Below are 16,229 nucleotides of genomic sequence, written 5' to 3'. Positions count from 1 at the left end.
AAATTCCAGTAAAGCAGTGGATCTCTGGCATCACTTCAAAACATTTAGGAACTGTTACAGGTCTTTTTATTGGACGAAGCCTCAGAAAGGAAAAAGAAAAATATGAGAACAAAATGTCCCCGAATTAATGCCAGTATCAGTTGATTTTTAAGAACACTAGACCTGGACATCTTTCACAGCCCACACTTGTGGTGTGACTGCACACTCTAAACAGCCTCCCTCTCTGAAAGCAGTAAATAGCTTCAAAATGTTAAAATGATCACTGCTTAATACATCATTTGTGCACAGTGGAGTCCATTCAAGCGTGGTATAATTTTCAGGTCATAATAAGAGATTCCACATCGCTCCTTTCAGCCCAGCACTGAATGAGGAGTGTGAAATGATTTTTGCTTTCAGGTGTTTCTCCATTAGGCGACATATTTCTTTATGCTGTTTGCAGGTAAACTGTGGTTGTGACACTGAAAATTGAAAAGCAGCAATATTTGCACAACATATCACAGCGTTGTGCAACAAAAACGCTCCAATACATCTTGGTGTAATTGTGTTAAAATGTTGGTAATGTGTTAAGATAATAACCTCTATCTAATTATATTCTTTGATCCTCTTTCATTAAAAAAAGCCTGTTTGGAAAACATAAAAAACCCCATTCATTACTTCTACAGGTTGAAAAGAAATTATTATTCATCACTGGGTTTAGCACAACAGTACCAATGTTGTGTCAATTTTCAGAAACACCTTATAACAGCATATAACACAATCACATATGGAATATGCCTTTAATGTTCACACATCTACATGCAGCCATCTGCCAGTCTACATTCAAAACATGAGTCCATTATTTTGCTGCAGACTGAAAAACCTTATTATGACTGAGATTTTGAAAAGATATTCATGCTTTCATTCGTTCCCCAGAGGGTGAATACTAACTACTCACTCAGCGCCACCAGCAGCACTTAACCAGTGAACATCTCCACGTCTACTGAATAAAGTATGCAGTGCAGATATTCTTTAGTGATCCATGATTCCCTGACTGGAACATTTTAAGATGATTTTTTTGGAGGGGAAGGGGTTATTGTTCTCGCTTTTATTAGACTTTCACAGTTTTAAGCGAAATGTCTCGGCAGTCAGTGAAGGGATTGCAGAAGATTTGGGTAAAGACATTCATGTTCCTCACAGAAGTAGTCAGAACAACTCCAGAGATCCCTTCACCTTCGACGTTAGTGCCATCACCAGATCAAGATTTCACTTCAGCTTCCAGTGTGTAAGATTTGGGAATCTTTAGGGGCAGAAATGAATTATGTTTATAATTATGTTTTCATTTGTGTATAATCATCTGAAAATAAGAATCGTTTTTTTCACCAAGTACACCATGTTGTTTTTAGCAGCCACTGTTGGGGAGGGTGAGACGAGGGGTATTCAGTTGGTTGCAGTTTGCAACCTCAGCGCTAAATGTTACACACTGGTCCTTTAACACGCTCTATTTCATGCTAATTCGCTGAAGTTAGCATGCTTTAACACAGTAAGCATAACATGTTTTCTTTAGCATTCTAACATTGTCACTGTGATATGTTAGCATGCTGATGTTAGCGATCAGATCAAAGTCTAAGCACAGCCTCACAGAGCTGCTGCCTTGACCAAAGACTTGTTTGATTATTGATTGTGCATGACAGTGAATTTATGGACAGAAATGATAACTTGTCTTTAGAAGACATGTGGCTCTATGCTACTAAAATATATTTGTGTAAAATAAGCATTACAACGTTGTTTCATAGAAACTAGCATGTGTTTTTTTTTCTTTGCATTTATTCACCTGCACTGATTCATTCACTCCCTCTCTGTGTCTGTCCTTTTTTTTCTCTCTCTCTCTCTCCCCGATAGCAATAAAATATCTAAGCTTAAATGCATCTGCTAGTATTATAACTTGGCGCGCTCTGGTTGAAAACCCCTAGAACGGTGCCCAGCATGGCAATGCAAGGCTTTGCTGCTTGGACATGCGTTAGTATTCACAGGTGAGGGATACAGAGGATTTCTGTGGACATGACCGGGGTTTAAGCGGGTGTTTCTAAACCGTATCTGTTACTGACAGTTTCTGTGTTGGTGCTTAGGCTTTATGCACAGGCAGAGGTGGGCCTACATGCTGCATGTTGAGAAAATGAACATCTCGCCAGAGCTGAGACACTTCTGGCTGCTCATCCAGCTTCATCAGTAGGAGGCAGATGAACAGCTGTATCTCAGTAAAAGCTATTATAGTCTGAGTCTGGTGGTAGAATGGCCCCTGGGTTTCGGCAGCGAGCGGGGGGCCGAAGCTATTAAAGCAGTAAGCTGTGAATTAAATGCGCACAGACTGAACAACACGTGCCCTAACGTTGTTTGACCAGGGGTTTGAGGCAGAGGACAGACGCCGTGTCTGTCCAGAGGCAGCTAACGCAGCTAGGGAGATATATTTTAGCTCTGTATTGTGTTGTTTTTCTCACATTCAATCTTGGTTCGAAGATGCCTTCCAGGAAACGGAGCCGCAGACAGGAAAAGGAAACGTAGACGCAGAAGAAAAATATGAACTGGAGCTTCAGCGGATACCGTAGCCGCTGCCATCAGGATGAGAAAATCTGGAAAACAATATGAGGACTGCTCCAACTGGATGAATCGTGTTGTGTTTCTCGATCTCTAAGATGTGCAGCAGAGAAAAAAAAAAGATATTTTTAACACCATGTAATGGATAAATATTTCATACCTGCAGCTCATCTTCCCTGTGAGGAGCTAATCCTGACGTCTCAACTTTCCGTGACAATGAGCAAGTGCGAGCTGTTTTTGTCTCATGACTTGTTTAGAATTTAATGCTGAAGAAAAACTCTTTCTAAGAATACAACACAAATACTGAGCTTCCAACAAAGTACCTGAAATGTGTCTAACAGAAGAAATGCACGGTGTGAAATACACAAGAATAAAACAGTGTGCAATTGGTGATGTGAACTCAATGCATAGTTTAAAGGGACAGTTCACCCCAAAACCAAAATTGTATTTTCCGTCTTACTTGCAATGCTTTGTATCCATATAGATCTCTTTGGTGTGAGTTGCAGAGTTTGGGAAATATCGGCCGTTGACCCTCTCTCAAAGAAAATAATCTTGTGGTGCTCAAAGTGCCAAAACACTTACATTGGTAACGAGCATCTCGTCCATGCGTGTGGTAGAAGAAGAGAAAAATAGCTCTGACATGAAACTGCTCACATCAAGGTCTGTGGATTATCTTGCATACCAAGGTCATTTTTATTATTTTCCCTCTTTGCTCTCAGCACCACGAGCCTTATTTAAGCAGCGACTTCTAGTGGTTGTAGTTGTCATTGCAGCAGCAAAGGAGGAAGTCAAGCGCAGTAGTATAGGTAATCACTTTAAATGGCTGCACGGGCCTTTCACCCAGGAGACCTCTGTTCATGTCCAATGTGTAAAGAAATGTTAAGGGTGTCATTTTAACTATCCTGAAAAACTGAATTTACAAAAGTAATTTAGGGTTTTTCAACCCAAACCGCATAGTTTTCCAAAAAACAAACCAAGTTGTCTTACACAGCACAACCAAACTGTGACGGAGCGAGCTTGCTGCAATGGTCATGCTGTTTTGGGAACAGTGATACATGTGATTTTGGGAGTCTGTGATCTTTTTTGTCATGAAGGGACACAGATGTGCTGAAAACTCAGCAGCTCAAAATAATCTAGAAAGATAAACAGCGCTACAGGCAAGTTGTCATTTCAGTTGCACCGAAAAAAACAACCCCCCTGTTCTTACTGTCTATTTTTTTCACCACATCTTTTTTTTTTTTTTACCAAAAACTTTGCTTTGTGTTGCCTCGTTTGAATTTCAATGAAACCACTGTGTGTTTGTGCCTCTCCTCACACTTGTGTTCCAGACACACACAAAAAAAAATTATAGAAAAACACCATCATGTCAAGTTGCTGCTGCTGGTGGTCTCTGTACGGCAGGAAACTCAGGCTGCTCACAAAAGACGAATGCTTTACCAAAATACTGTTACCTAATGTAGACATGGGAGACGGATGAGTATTCTTTGGCTTGATTTTCAGCTGAAATGTCACTTTAAGCCTTGTTATATGTGAGACAGATACTTCCAGATACTTTATTGTTGCGCCGCTAATACAACCTTGTGCACTTGACAGCTGGCTGTTCTGGCCAGACCACATTTATTTAGAGCCGCTGTGCGTGTAACCGAACCCTCGCAGCTTCTCAGAGACGGCAACAAATACAGCAGTGTCAGATGTTGAAAGAACCCGTCTTTTCTTGACTTGTGGTTTATGTATTTCCTACTGGAGCTAAGATACCCCGAATGTTGTTAGTTTTTTAAAACAGCTCTCTGCCCATAAATCCCCCAGATATTATGACTATCTGACTAGTTCACCGCCATCTATTCAGCTCGCTGTCTGCACAGGCCAAGAGTTCAAAAAGTTCATTGTGGTTTCTCATCTTCTAAAGATTGAAACCAGACGCTGTTGTCATGTATCGCTGCAGGATATAGTGTAGGCTGTAGAATCTGTAATGAATGCCCATTTATTATCATTATGCAGTTATCATGAATAATAACGCTGTTGTGCTATACAAACCATTAGCTCGGCGATGGTGCGCTGTCAACCTGAAATATATTGCAGCTATCAATAAAGAAATGTTTGTGAGATAAAGGAGGACTCTGTTGAGTTTATTAGATGTGCGACCTTTGTTGTTATCACTTATCAGAAATTCAAATTCCAAGACATTAACTGTAAATGGATGACGTCTGAGGTGATATTTCTTGTTTCCCCCAGCAGAAACCTCATTCACTTGTAATTTTTACACTTTTTGAACAGATTAAAGTAACCAGACTTAACCTGCTCGACAGCATTAGAGGAGCTGGTCGATGGATTTTGTTAACTTTGGACGATGTTAAGCAAGGTGTTTCCACACCCCCAGTCTTTGTGCTGATCCAAGTTGGCAATAGCTTCATACAGTATTTAGCACACTCACATAAAAGTGGTATTGATCTTCTCTTCTAACTCTTGGCAAGAAAGCAAATAAGCATTTTTTTCCCCCCGAAATGTCAAACTCTCCCTGTTACTACACAGATTAGGTTGCCTCTACATAAAAAAGCAAAGCACTCCTGCAAGGCGCAGATATTGTGGAGGAGCAGAAAGCAGAAGCTTTTGATGGGTTAATGAAAACTTTGAAATGGTGAGGTAAGAGCTCGAGCCGGCAGAGAGACACAGGCATTAAACCTCTCAGCCGGCCTCATTACTGGTCTCATTCCTTTTGAACAGCTGTGGCAATCGGAGTGGCGTTTTGAGAATAGCTCACTAAAAGGAGAGGAGAGAGTTTCTCCAAGTAGAAAATAATGTTTGCATGATGCAGAGTTTGTAGACGTGAATGTAATAAGGCACAACAAATCTGCTGCCAAAGGCAGACGGCGCAGCGTTTAGAGGCGACTGCGGGAGATATTGAAAGGGCAGAGTCAGAGTTATGTCCTGCTTCCACTGATATTCTTCTGTGAGCCACTGTGCTTAACCCTCTCTGGTAGGCTTCAATAAGACAAATGAACAACAGAAGTGGTAACCATTAGTTGAAAGCCATTAATACGACTGGATCAATCGAATACTACTTTTGTAATTTGGCTGTATCTCATCCGATCGCAACTAAAAAATGCATTTGAGGAATTAAAATGAGACGCAACAGTGCCAGACAAAAACAAAAAAAAGAAAACAAGGCCGTGACGCATGGGAATATGGCTCGCTAGTAATCCAGTGTTTTTCGAGGAGCGAGTGAGAGGCAGACGGAGACTGCGAATAATGAGCGATAATGAGAGCGGAGCAACTTTTAATTGTGGTGTTTGTCACTGACAGTTGCTTGAGTCCAGTGCAATCCACAGGATGTCACATAACGCGGCACAACTGACCAGTTTGATGTGTGCAGAAGTCTGTGTCGGTCTACGGGAACCTGGTAATGTTTGCACGTGATTTCAATCGACGGATCAGTCGATCTCTGCGGGCAGTGGCTCTGCCCGGTTGCGCTACTTTCACAAACTGAAAAAGATGCAGGTTTATCTTGTGTATCCGTCCCGCTGTCTTCAGACGGCTGTAGGGATTTAATGAGTAACCGAAAGAGAAAAAAGGCTTTCATATTTCCAGCATAAAACACCTGCTAGATGACAAATTCTGATACATACCACCAATTAATTTTTATCCTCCTGCAGAGTGTTCCTCTGAAGTCGCATCAACTTGTTTTTAATGAAAAGTGTTTGTTGCACATTTCCCCTCCAAAGGATGTGCTCACTGTCAGAATCAACAAATTATCATCCGAGTGAATTTGCACCAAAAACAGCCTCGTTCTCACTCCACTTCTTCTTCTTTTTTTTTTTTTATAACATCTACAAGTTATCCGCCGAAATACCAAAAACTTTGCTTTTAGCTGCCTCATTTGAATCCAAATAAAACCGTCTGTCTGTCTGTCTGTCTGTCTCCTCACACCTCGTGTTCCAGACACGCTGGGTATGAAAAAAATACCAAACAGGAACACACACGACATGTCAACTTACTGCTGGTGGTGGAGGCAAATCCAGGCAGCTGGTGGGCTACCCAAAGAGGGATGCTTTACCAAGTATCTACCTGTAAATATATACACGACAGAGGAAAAAATGGCAAGACAGAAGAGCATTTCTTCGGCTTGGTATCCTCTCGAGCGTGCAGCGGTTCCTTGTGAAAACCGTGTATCACACAAACATAAACATTCAGAAGAATAGCCCAGCTGTTGAGCTTTAAGCAGTGTATTTGTAAGGTTTATCCAGTGTTTATAAAGGAGTGTAATTAGCTACATTCACAGACATGAAGGTTTTCACCGAACATTAATTAGTGAATCATTAATTAACAGAAAGGAGTAAAAAAGAAATGCTTTGTGTTGGGCAAATCATTCAGTGATGATGAAAATGTATTCAGAAAAAGCCTATTAATAATGCACACACCTCATCAATCAAGACACATTGCTTTAGTACATTAGCAGCTTTTAATAGTAATAGCTATCGACATTGATATTGATGATTCTGCGCCTGTCGCTGCCTTGCATTGTATTGAAACCAGATTTTGTGATTTTTATCACACAGCCACACATCCGGTGGGTAATTAGGCTGGTTTAGGGTTCGCTGCTTGAGCGGTTCTGACATCTGTGTGTTTTTTAATACTGCACAGCAACCAAAAAAAAAAAACGTCCAATCATGACTGAAATCAGCGAGGCTTGTAAACACTGGAGGAGATTTTTATTCCCAACTTTCACAAGTTTTATTTTTTGTGTGTGTGTAGGTTGTTCGTTAGCTAGATCTGCCATTGTTTCTTTTCATTGAAAAACAATAACAGAGGCAGAAAGGGAGAGCGAGAGGACGGCAGAATGTAATCGCCTGTCGGTAGGAGGCTCGTTGCTGCGGCCCACATCTGCTCTGTCAGAATGTGAATGTGTGTAAGTAAATCAAATTGAATTTAAAGTGTCTTATCAGTTTTTGTGTATGAACATTCTTACCACTCATTTTAGAAGCAGCTCTGCGTGTTCTTGAAGTTTCTCGCACGTTCCCCCCCATGGATAAGCACAACTGTTTGATGAAAAGTGTAAGTATCTATTGTGTAGACTTAAGAGACTGTGTCAGCCACCCAGAGTGCATTTTATGAGCCACCATACTGTATTTTTCTGGCTTTACAAGCATCAAAATCTCTCATAATTCTCAGTGCGCCCTCGCTTTAGCACTAAAGGTAACTGGCCTCACCTGAACCATGAAACAGGAGGCTGATCGGGGCTGACAGTAATGGCTGCAACACATAAACACAAATGGAGTGCGCTGTCTGCAGAGAACATATTCAAGTCCTTACTCAAATATTGTTATGTGATTCCTGTCGCCGTTAAGAGTCGTCAAGATTAACGCAAGACAACACCTTAAACTGTGTCCTGAGACTGAAAACGGAATGTGTCAAGGACTGAAGCTAAAAATGAATAATATTCCATGTAAATAACAGCTGAGGGCGTTAATTGATTCATAAAATGTAACATAAACTAATATTTCTGTTTTAATTTGCCCCTGCATTTATTAACCTTTGTATTAAGAAAAGGGTAGGTCATCCTGTCAGGTAGGAAATATCTCTCAAAATGGAAAACTGTCTTAATAAATGTGGTTAAGAGGAGAGAAGGTCATTCTGTCAACGGTGTATGTCTGTAAATACAGTTAAAAATAGAGTAGGTCATCCTGTGGGGTGGTAAATACAGTGTGTATCTATCAGGATGGACCCATATGTCTATAAATGTAGTTAAAGGTCAGATTGATCACATTTTGTGTACTGTAGACATCATTTTTCAGAAAATAAAACATTTACAGAGCTTGTAGAAGGTTGCAGCATAAACAGTCCAATTCCTGTCCAAAATGATTGTTTTGTTTGTTTCAGCTTCTATCAAGGTTTGTAGATACAGACAGACAGACAGACAGACAGTCTCATCAAGATGGTAATATGTGAAAAGCTGAAACAAAAAAGTAATCTATGTCACATTTTCTAGGTTAATTAATGTGTTATGATATTGCCAAGGCACATTAATGACATATTTCTTCATTAACTGAACCATTTATTTATTTATTTATCTCAGATTTTGGCAGGTTCAGTCCACCATCACTAAGAAATGCTTAATCATAGCAGAATATACGTAATCCGTTTTTATCTACATTGTTACATCACTGATCGCTAACATTAATATTTTGCCAAGAAAACGGCGCCCTGATCAGCTTCCCAGACAACACGATTGCTGCCGCACAGCACAGTGCATCTTCAGATTCACTGCAACAGTGTTATTTCCTTATCCCCTTTGCAACTGCTAAGCCTTTTGATAAACCACAGGCAGACAAGGCTCAGCTGGATATTCCATGTAATCATTGCTACCCAGATTTTAACCTCCCTTCAGGAAAACAGCTCGCACTGGTAAACTCCAGTGTACTGATTTTTAGGAAGCTGTATCGAGTCTTTACAGACAGCGAATCTTTTATTTATCGTCGGATTGCCTTAAAATTTCAAAGACAAAATAAAAAGAAAAGGCGCATCCTGACCTGTCGGGGGGAAAAACAACTTTATTCTCGTCCTCCGCTGAAAGAAGGGTGGGAGATGGAAATGAGTGATAGAACTCAGAAGATTACTGAAGGACGGGGTGAAAGAGGAGCAGAGAGGAAACAGAGGGGATATCTGTGCTTATAGACTTCAGCTGAAAGGATGATACCCTGATGGAGGCGATAAGAGAAAGGGGGGATAAAGGGAGAACGAGGACGTTTGAAACGGAGAGGGGCGGCGGGAGAGTGAAAGAGAGGCTGAAAATGGACACCGCGTCGGTCGTCTCTAGAAGGAGAGGATAGCAGCTCCTTGCAGATTCAGCGATGATGAGATAGTGGCGGAGGAAGTATGGATATCTGTTCCTGTTGATGCTCTGTCAAAGACCGACTCCACTGTTGTGTATTATGATCCTAGGCAGCTGAGAGATACCATCAGCCGGGCATGAAACCGGGACAAATAAAGAAAGGTGGGGACTGGTGGGGGAGGGGAGTGAGATGCCTCGGAGTCTCTCGGTGTCACAAGTTATTAGACAAAGCAACGGAAGTGAAATGAATGAAGTGGCGCACAAAAAAGCGAAACCCCGCTTGTGAATGCATGAAGTTTGCTCCAAAATAAGCAGAGACACGTTTTTGTTTTGTTTTTTTCTTCAGATAAACATAAAAAAGGCGACTGGGGTAATGACACAAATAAGGACTCGCAGCATTTTAATGCCTGAATTATCATGATTTTTTCATGCACGGAGTAATGCGTCCCTTTGGTTCCAGGATTAAGTATGACACACACAGCTGGGACCAGACTGAAGATGTTGCTGCGAGCATGTTCCGCTTGTCTAGCAGGGTTCGTCTGCGTCTGGCCCTCAGCCAGCCCTCACAGCCCCCAACATGCCGAGCCGCACGCCGCGATGTCACATCACACAAACACTTCCCCTGAGCCGAGTTCACATCAGTCAGACGCTCTCCTAAAGCTATATCCATCCACCTCAACCCGAAGCCCACGCCGTGTCACCCGCTATGTACACAGCTGCCTGTGCGAGGATCCCTCAGACAAACACAACTCCGACAAAATCCTGCCGTCTAAAGCGGTGTTAAGTGCGACAGAGACATCCCGGACCCGTGCGCGAGCCGGGCCGGACCAGTCGAGTTCTGCTGAGCCGCTTGGATCAGGAGCCACTTGTAGCTGGCGTCGCCTGGCTCCCTCAGGGTGCGGGGGAGTGGGGGGGGGGGGCTTTTCATGGACTCAGCCAAGGCGAAACAATGGGCCAAAGCTGGGAGAAATCAGACCAAAGGCCTCGTGCCAGGCAGAGCAGAAGAAAGGCAGAAAGAGAGAGTGGAGAGCGAGAGCGACGTGGGATGATAAGTGAGCATCAGCATTGGTGTATCTCTTCCTGACTCCTTTATAGAGGCTACATTAGAGACATATTAAAGGATGTGATTGAAGGGGCAAGTGAAAGCTGTTCCACCCTTAGAGTTGTCGTCAAGGCTTTGTGGCACTCTGTCAAGAGCCACTGGCAAGAGCCTGAAGGCAAGGCGACAAAAAAAAAAAAAAAGGAAACAGGCATCCAGGGACAGGGCTCATGGAAGGAGCGCTTTGTATTCCTGAATGAGAAGTGACCGAATGTCATCAACATGACCGAGCGGTTATTGGGTAATTTCTCTAACACAGTGTCAGCGAGTGTGAATCCAGGCTGCTTGGCAAAGGGGCCGAGCACTTTGATCCACGCCAAATGTGAGGAAACCTGAGTCGGAGCATCTCTCTGATTCCCTCTCCTTTGTTTATCTCGCCTTCTGCAGAAACACCATGACCATCACTCAAACAGACAATAGACACCCTTCCATGTGGGCATACAGTCATGACGAGTTCTGCATGCATTGGTGTCTGAATATATGTGTGTGTGTGTGTGTAGACCATTGACTGTGTAACATATGGGCAGAGCTTCTGGGTCTGAAAAGTGAAGTAGTCTCACTCCCTGGATGGAGACTTTTGGTGTAAGATGCCGCCACTGGACTTCTAAACTCTCTTCCACTATCTGCCATGACTGCGATTGGTTCAAAGAAATGCGAACAATCCCCTCCCAGTACCAGAATGGGAGGTGTCGACGCCATGCTGTGGAGTTGTGGAGCCGTATGAGACTAATGCAGAACAGCATGCAGACGGCATCTCCAGTGGTTTCGAAAGGAAGTCTGATTGTATGTAAGCTTATGAAAAAAATGAGCCTACTTCTCACTTGATTTATTATCTCAGTAAACAATCTTCTGATGAATGTATGGTCTCAGTTGTTAGTTTCAAGTCTTCAGTATAGCATGAGGTTGATTGTGTGGGTGGCTGTGGCTGTATTGGAAGGTTGCTGGTTCGATTCCCCTAGTCTGCATGTCAAAGTATCCTTGGGCAAGATACTGAACCCCAAGCTGCTCCTGATGTGCTGTTCGGCACCTTGCATGGTAGCCACTGCCATCAGTGTATGTATTAATTACTCAAAGGCACTTAAATTATAGCTGATAGAGTGTGTTTTAGGACATGGCTGCCTTGTGATTGACAAGTTGCTACCATTATGTTTCATCAGGTTCTCAGTCAGATCCAATCAGGATATCTTCCCAGGCTTCCAAGTCACTTTATATACTCATTTAAGCAAAACTTACAAAGATTACAATTCTTTCACAGATTGTTGAAAATGAAATTGGCTGGCACGGGAAGAGTCACATTTGTTTTTCTCATTGTATTTCAATATTTCTCTCCGCGTGCCAAAAAAAAAAAAAAAAAAAAACGAGCTTCTGGAGTGAATCTGCCGAGGCCGTCGCTCCCTCCATGAGTCACGTCGTCTGCTTTCAGCATAAAGCATTGCATCAGGAACAGTAGACTGTTGTTTATTCATTAGATTCTTCTGTTTTCCTCATCATTAATAAAGATGAGGGAGTCTGATCGTGAAAAAAAAAAAAAAACGAAATTGTAAATTAAGAGACAGAATGCCTAAACCCATTCGCCTCGTCTTCTTCGTGCTTCAGGCTATTGTCATAATCCAGTAGTGAAATTGCTTGTCAGAAAGCACTTTAGAGGTTGTATCTTAGACAGATAGAAGGTGCGGGGACGGTTTATTTGTAACAGTTGCTTACAAGAGTTTTAAATTCTAAGTTGATGTTTTTGGGTTTTTTTTTTTAAGACTCTTCACCAAAAGCCACGTAAAGATGGAGGGTGGGGACCACGGGGGCTTGATATCATAATAACACTTCCCTATTTTCTTTGTTCGCACAATGCCACGCTGACACTAAGCATACAAATTTACAGCCTCACTTGAGTGCAATCTTGTGTTTTTATTTTCCCTGTTGCTAAATCTGCCTCACTCTCACTTAATCAGGCATGTTGATTAAGTCTCTAATTTGTAGCGATGGAAAGGAGGAGTAGATGGAGGGGCGTGTGTGTGTGTGTGTGTGTGTGTGTGCGTTGTACATAATATCAGTCAGTCGTTGCAGAGGATTACAGTGTCTTCAGAGAACATTTCTGTTTAACATTACTTCATTAGGCTTCCTTTGATAACCTTTCATTTCACATTATTAGTTTTCATTTAATCCCGGCCCATGTCTAAGCTGCCGTCTGCGGTGTACGACACGATGGCAGGAGCCTGCAGAGAGACGACTCTTCTGCAAGTGTAGGGCTGAGTAATTAAGCTATGAGCCACGAGAGGCCGAGCTTTACAGTGATTTCTGAACAGCTGCTCTGAGATCTGTTGTTAGGCACGACTTGTTAGCTGTACTAAAAATCAGTGCAGCCTTTACTGACTCACCGCCTTCAGGAAAACTACATGTCATTGTTGTGCGGTTCTAGAAAAAGTAGAATAATCCTGACTAGTAATTGCAACGTTTTAATCCTTTTGATACTATTTATTTATGTCACCTTCATCAGCAATAGCCATTCGATATATCACCCTTCTGCAATTTCCTCCCAAATCGCCTACCCACAGATGTGTGATTCACAGGAAATGATGCATTACTGTTTGTGATTCCATCTCTCTGATATCAGCTGCTCTATTTAAATCTGCTCCAGCTTTATTAGAGAACTGAGGTACTGTTCAAGCAAACCCACAATTTCCTCCCGCGGCAGACACATTAAAAGCATTCACATGATGAAGATGCCTTGTAGTTGTCACTGAGGTTAGTGCTTAAGAGTCAGTCAGTGTCACTTGTGGCAACAAAAGCAGATATTTTAAGCCAAAACAACCTCTTTGCCTCACCCTGACCAAGTTGTTTTTTGTTCCTAACCCTAACCGAAAACCATAAACATATCCACGATTTGCAAAAACGTACTTTGCCGACATTCATTTTGGCGATTGGTTTGATGTTGCTCTGTACGATTTGGCGACACCGTGGTGGTTACAGGAGGTAACAACGGATGTGGTTAAATCGTACAGAACAACGTCAACCCAAATCGCCAAACCAGGAATCAAACAGTCAGACAATCTCACACCGCTGCTTTTACTCCAGCACACAAACTGCATCCCTGCAGCTCATACAACACATTTAATCAGCACCACTCCAGAATCCACTCTTAGGCTCGAATACTGGTTTTCTTTGAAGGGGGGCATATTTGTTATTGTCACTCCCCATTCCCCCACTGTGAGGTCTTAATTGCATGCTGCGGGGAGTGACGAGGTCGGCGAATTGACACCAAACATTAGCTGTTCATAACTCTGCATTTATATTTTAATGAATCCATTCAAGTTGGCTGCCATGGCTGAAATTAAGGTTTTCCACCGTGCTTGACAGACATCACATGTATCGGTTGAAAGCTGCAATTTCCTGAACACACAATGAAGCCACCTATCGTACATTAATGGTCCGAGCCTGTCATCTTTTGTGCGCGGTCTGGCTTAATTGAAATACCAGGCTTTTAGATTCCCATCAGCTGTCTCTAAAACATGCCGCTCTCACGCCTAGCTCATTATCACGGACAATATACCGATATTAAAGGAAGACCTGTGAGACGTGAAGTCAGAGTTCTGCTGCAAAAATAGACGATTCGATAGTCATGGAAACAATATGTGCTCGCGTGTGGCTTTTAATTGCATTGTTTTGTTTCTCGTTTCTGTCTTAAATTATAGTCCCTTCCAGTGTTCTCAACATAAAAATGAGTGCTCGGTCTCTCTCTTAAGAGAAAAACAGGCTGCTGTGTTCCTCCTCTTGGTAAATGCCTCCAATGGAAAGCCTTTAGCATCACCCCCTGTATAAACTGATTATGTTTTACAGATACTAAAACAGGAGATGAGTACAAGTACATCCACCGTGGTCCCTGGCCATCTGTTTGCCTAAGCTTGAGTTTTAAGGGAACAGTTCACCCCAAGATCAAAAATTCATATTTTTCATATTTTTCTCTACCTGTTGGGCTTTTTTACTCATCTAGATTGTTTTGGTGTAAGTTGTCAAGTCTTGAAGATATCTGCCACGGAGCTGTCGGCCTTTCGTCAAATATAATGGAAGTAGACGGCACTCATGGCTTCTGGTTCTCAAAGTGCCAAAAACCAAAACAAAAAAAAGGACAAAATCAACTCAGCAGCAATGTTTTTTTTTTCCACAAAACATGACCTGGTTACTCGAGACAATCCACAGCCCTGGTTGTAAACAGTTTGGTGAAAGAAAAAAAAACAAACAGATTTTCTACTGATGCATCTATTCTTGGACGGGTCGTCCTTGTGACTGCGCAGGATGAAACCATGAATCAAGGTTCAATGTGGTTCATTTGTCATTACACAGAACTGCATTGCAGATCAGAATTAAAGCCTCTTTCACGATTATGCTACAGAAACACACCGATATCTCCAAAAACCAAGTACGTTATTTTAGATTTGGGGGTGAATTATCCCTTTTAAATAAGGGAGATTTGAAAAGGCCAGTAATGTAAGTAAATACTAATATCTATAATAACAATGAAGTATCCAGCTGTGTGACTTTGAGCCGGATTAAAGTAAAGTAAGGTTTAAATACTTAATATAAACTAAAATCTATTCTCTCTGTCTCATCCTCCCGGCAAGTGGCAGATCTGCTTCCTGCTGATAATCTTATCAAATTTAAATTTCACTCGCCATCCGCTCCCTGCAAATCTTCATCTCCTCCATTGATCATCCCTGAGATATAATGAAAGCTAATCTGAGCAATCAACTGTCTTCTTGTCTGCAGGGCTGAAGATCCGAGAGGTGATGATCAACGTGTCACGTCAGCAGGTGGAGGACTTTCACGGCCCGGAGGATTACTGGTGTCTGTGCGTCGCCTGGAGCCACCTGGGAACCTCCAAGAGCCGCAAGGCAACTGTCCGGATCGCCTGTAAGCAACTCTGTGTCACTTTGATACGACGCTGACCTTATTGTATCTGAAAAGGTTATTCCCCTTCAAACGGGTTGCCATGATTTTGCATAAGGCGTCGTTTGTTTTCATGTTTGTGTGCGTACGTGCGGGGGGGGGAAGAAGGTCACACATGAAACAAATTGCATTTTTCGGTGCTCCTTTCTTGCCGCGGTGGTTGTTCTTTAATGCAGGTTGTTTATTCTCTCCCCTAGACCTGAGGAAGAACTTTGAGCAAGACCCCCAAGGCACCGAGGTGCCTCTGAATGGCATGATTGTGTTGCACTGCCGTCCCCCAGAGGGAGTGCCTGTGGCTGAGGTGAGGGCTTCTTGCACTTCAAACATTTTCTCCTGTGTTGCCTGGAGAGGAGCAGTCATCTGTCTGCTTTACTTACAGTGTAACTCTGTTTTCATGTTACGATGTTTTCTCAGTCTGCAGCCACAGACACATCTGTGCTTTTTTTTTTTCTTTGCAGTTTTGTAGAAGCCAGAGCTGCAGTTGATGAGCTGCAGACGCCTTTTGTTTGGTTTTTCTTTGCCTCCATCCTGGAAGTTCTATATCTACTCATGCGCATCGCTTCGCTCTCTGTTCGCTATGTTCTCTGGTAAAAAGGGATTGACGACTATGACTTATTTAGATGCCATGTATTCATTTCACTCCCGCCGTCGTTCTCCTCTCTCGCTCTTTGGAGTCTGAGTGTTTGTGTGTGAGTCTGAAAGAGAGAGCCTGTCATTGCCATTTTAATTTTTACTATGAATATAAAATGAGGCTCTTGTGGACTGTCCTGTCAAGCGCCGTGTGTCAATGTGTGT

General features: G+C 42.4%; 1 protein-coding gene across 1 annotated transcript in view; it reads left to right on the top strand.

Moving 5' to 3' along the window:
• Nucleotides 1-16,229, top strand: part of LOC119029989 (netrin receptor UNC5D-like) — a 187,991-nt gene that overhangs the window by 116,621 nt on the left and 55,141 nt on the right. The window contains exons 5-6 of the mRNA XM_037117275.1: nucleotides 15,255-15,398; nucleotides 15,632-15,735. Coding sequence (XP_036973170.1) covers nucleotides 15,255-15,398; nucleotides 15,632-15,735 — 248 coding nt within the window. The remainder of the gene's footprint in view (nucleotides 1-15,254; nucleotides 15,399-15,631; nucleotides 15,736-16,229) is intronic.

This window comes from Acanthopagrus latus, chromosome 12, assembly GCF_904848185.1.
Source record: "Acanthopagrus latus isolate v.2019 chromosome 12, fAcaLat1.1, whole genome shotgun sequence".
NCBI lineage: Eukaryota > Metazoa > Chordata > Actinopteri > Spariformes > Sparidae > Acanthopagrus > Acanthopagrus latus.
This window is presented reverse-complemented; position numbering and strand designations above follow the sequence as displayed.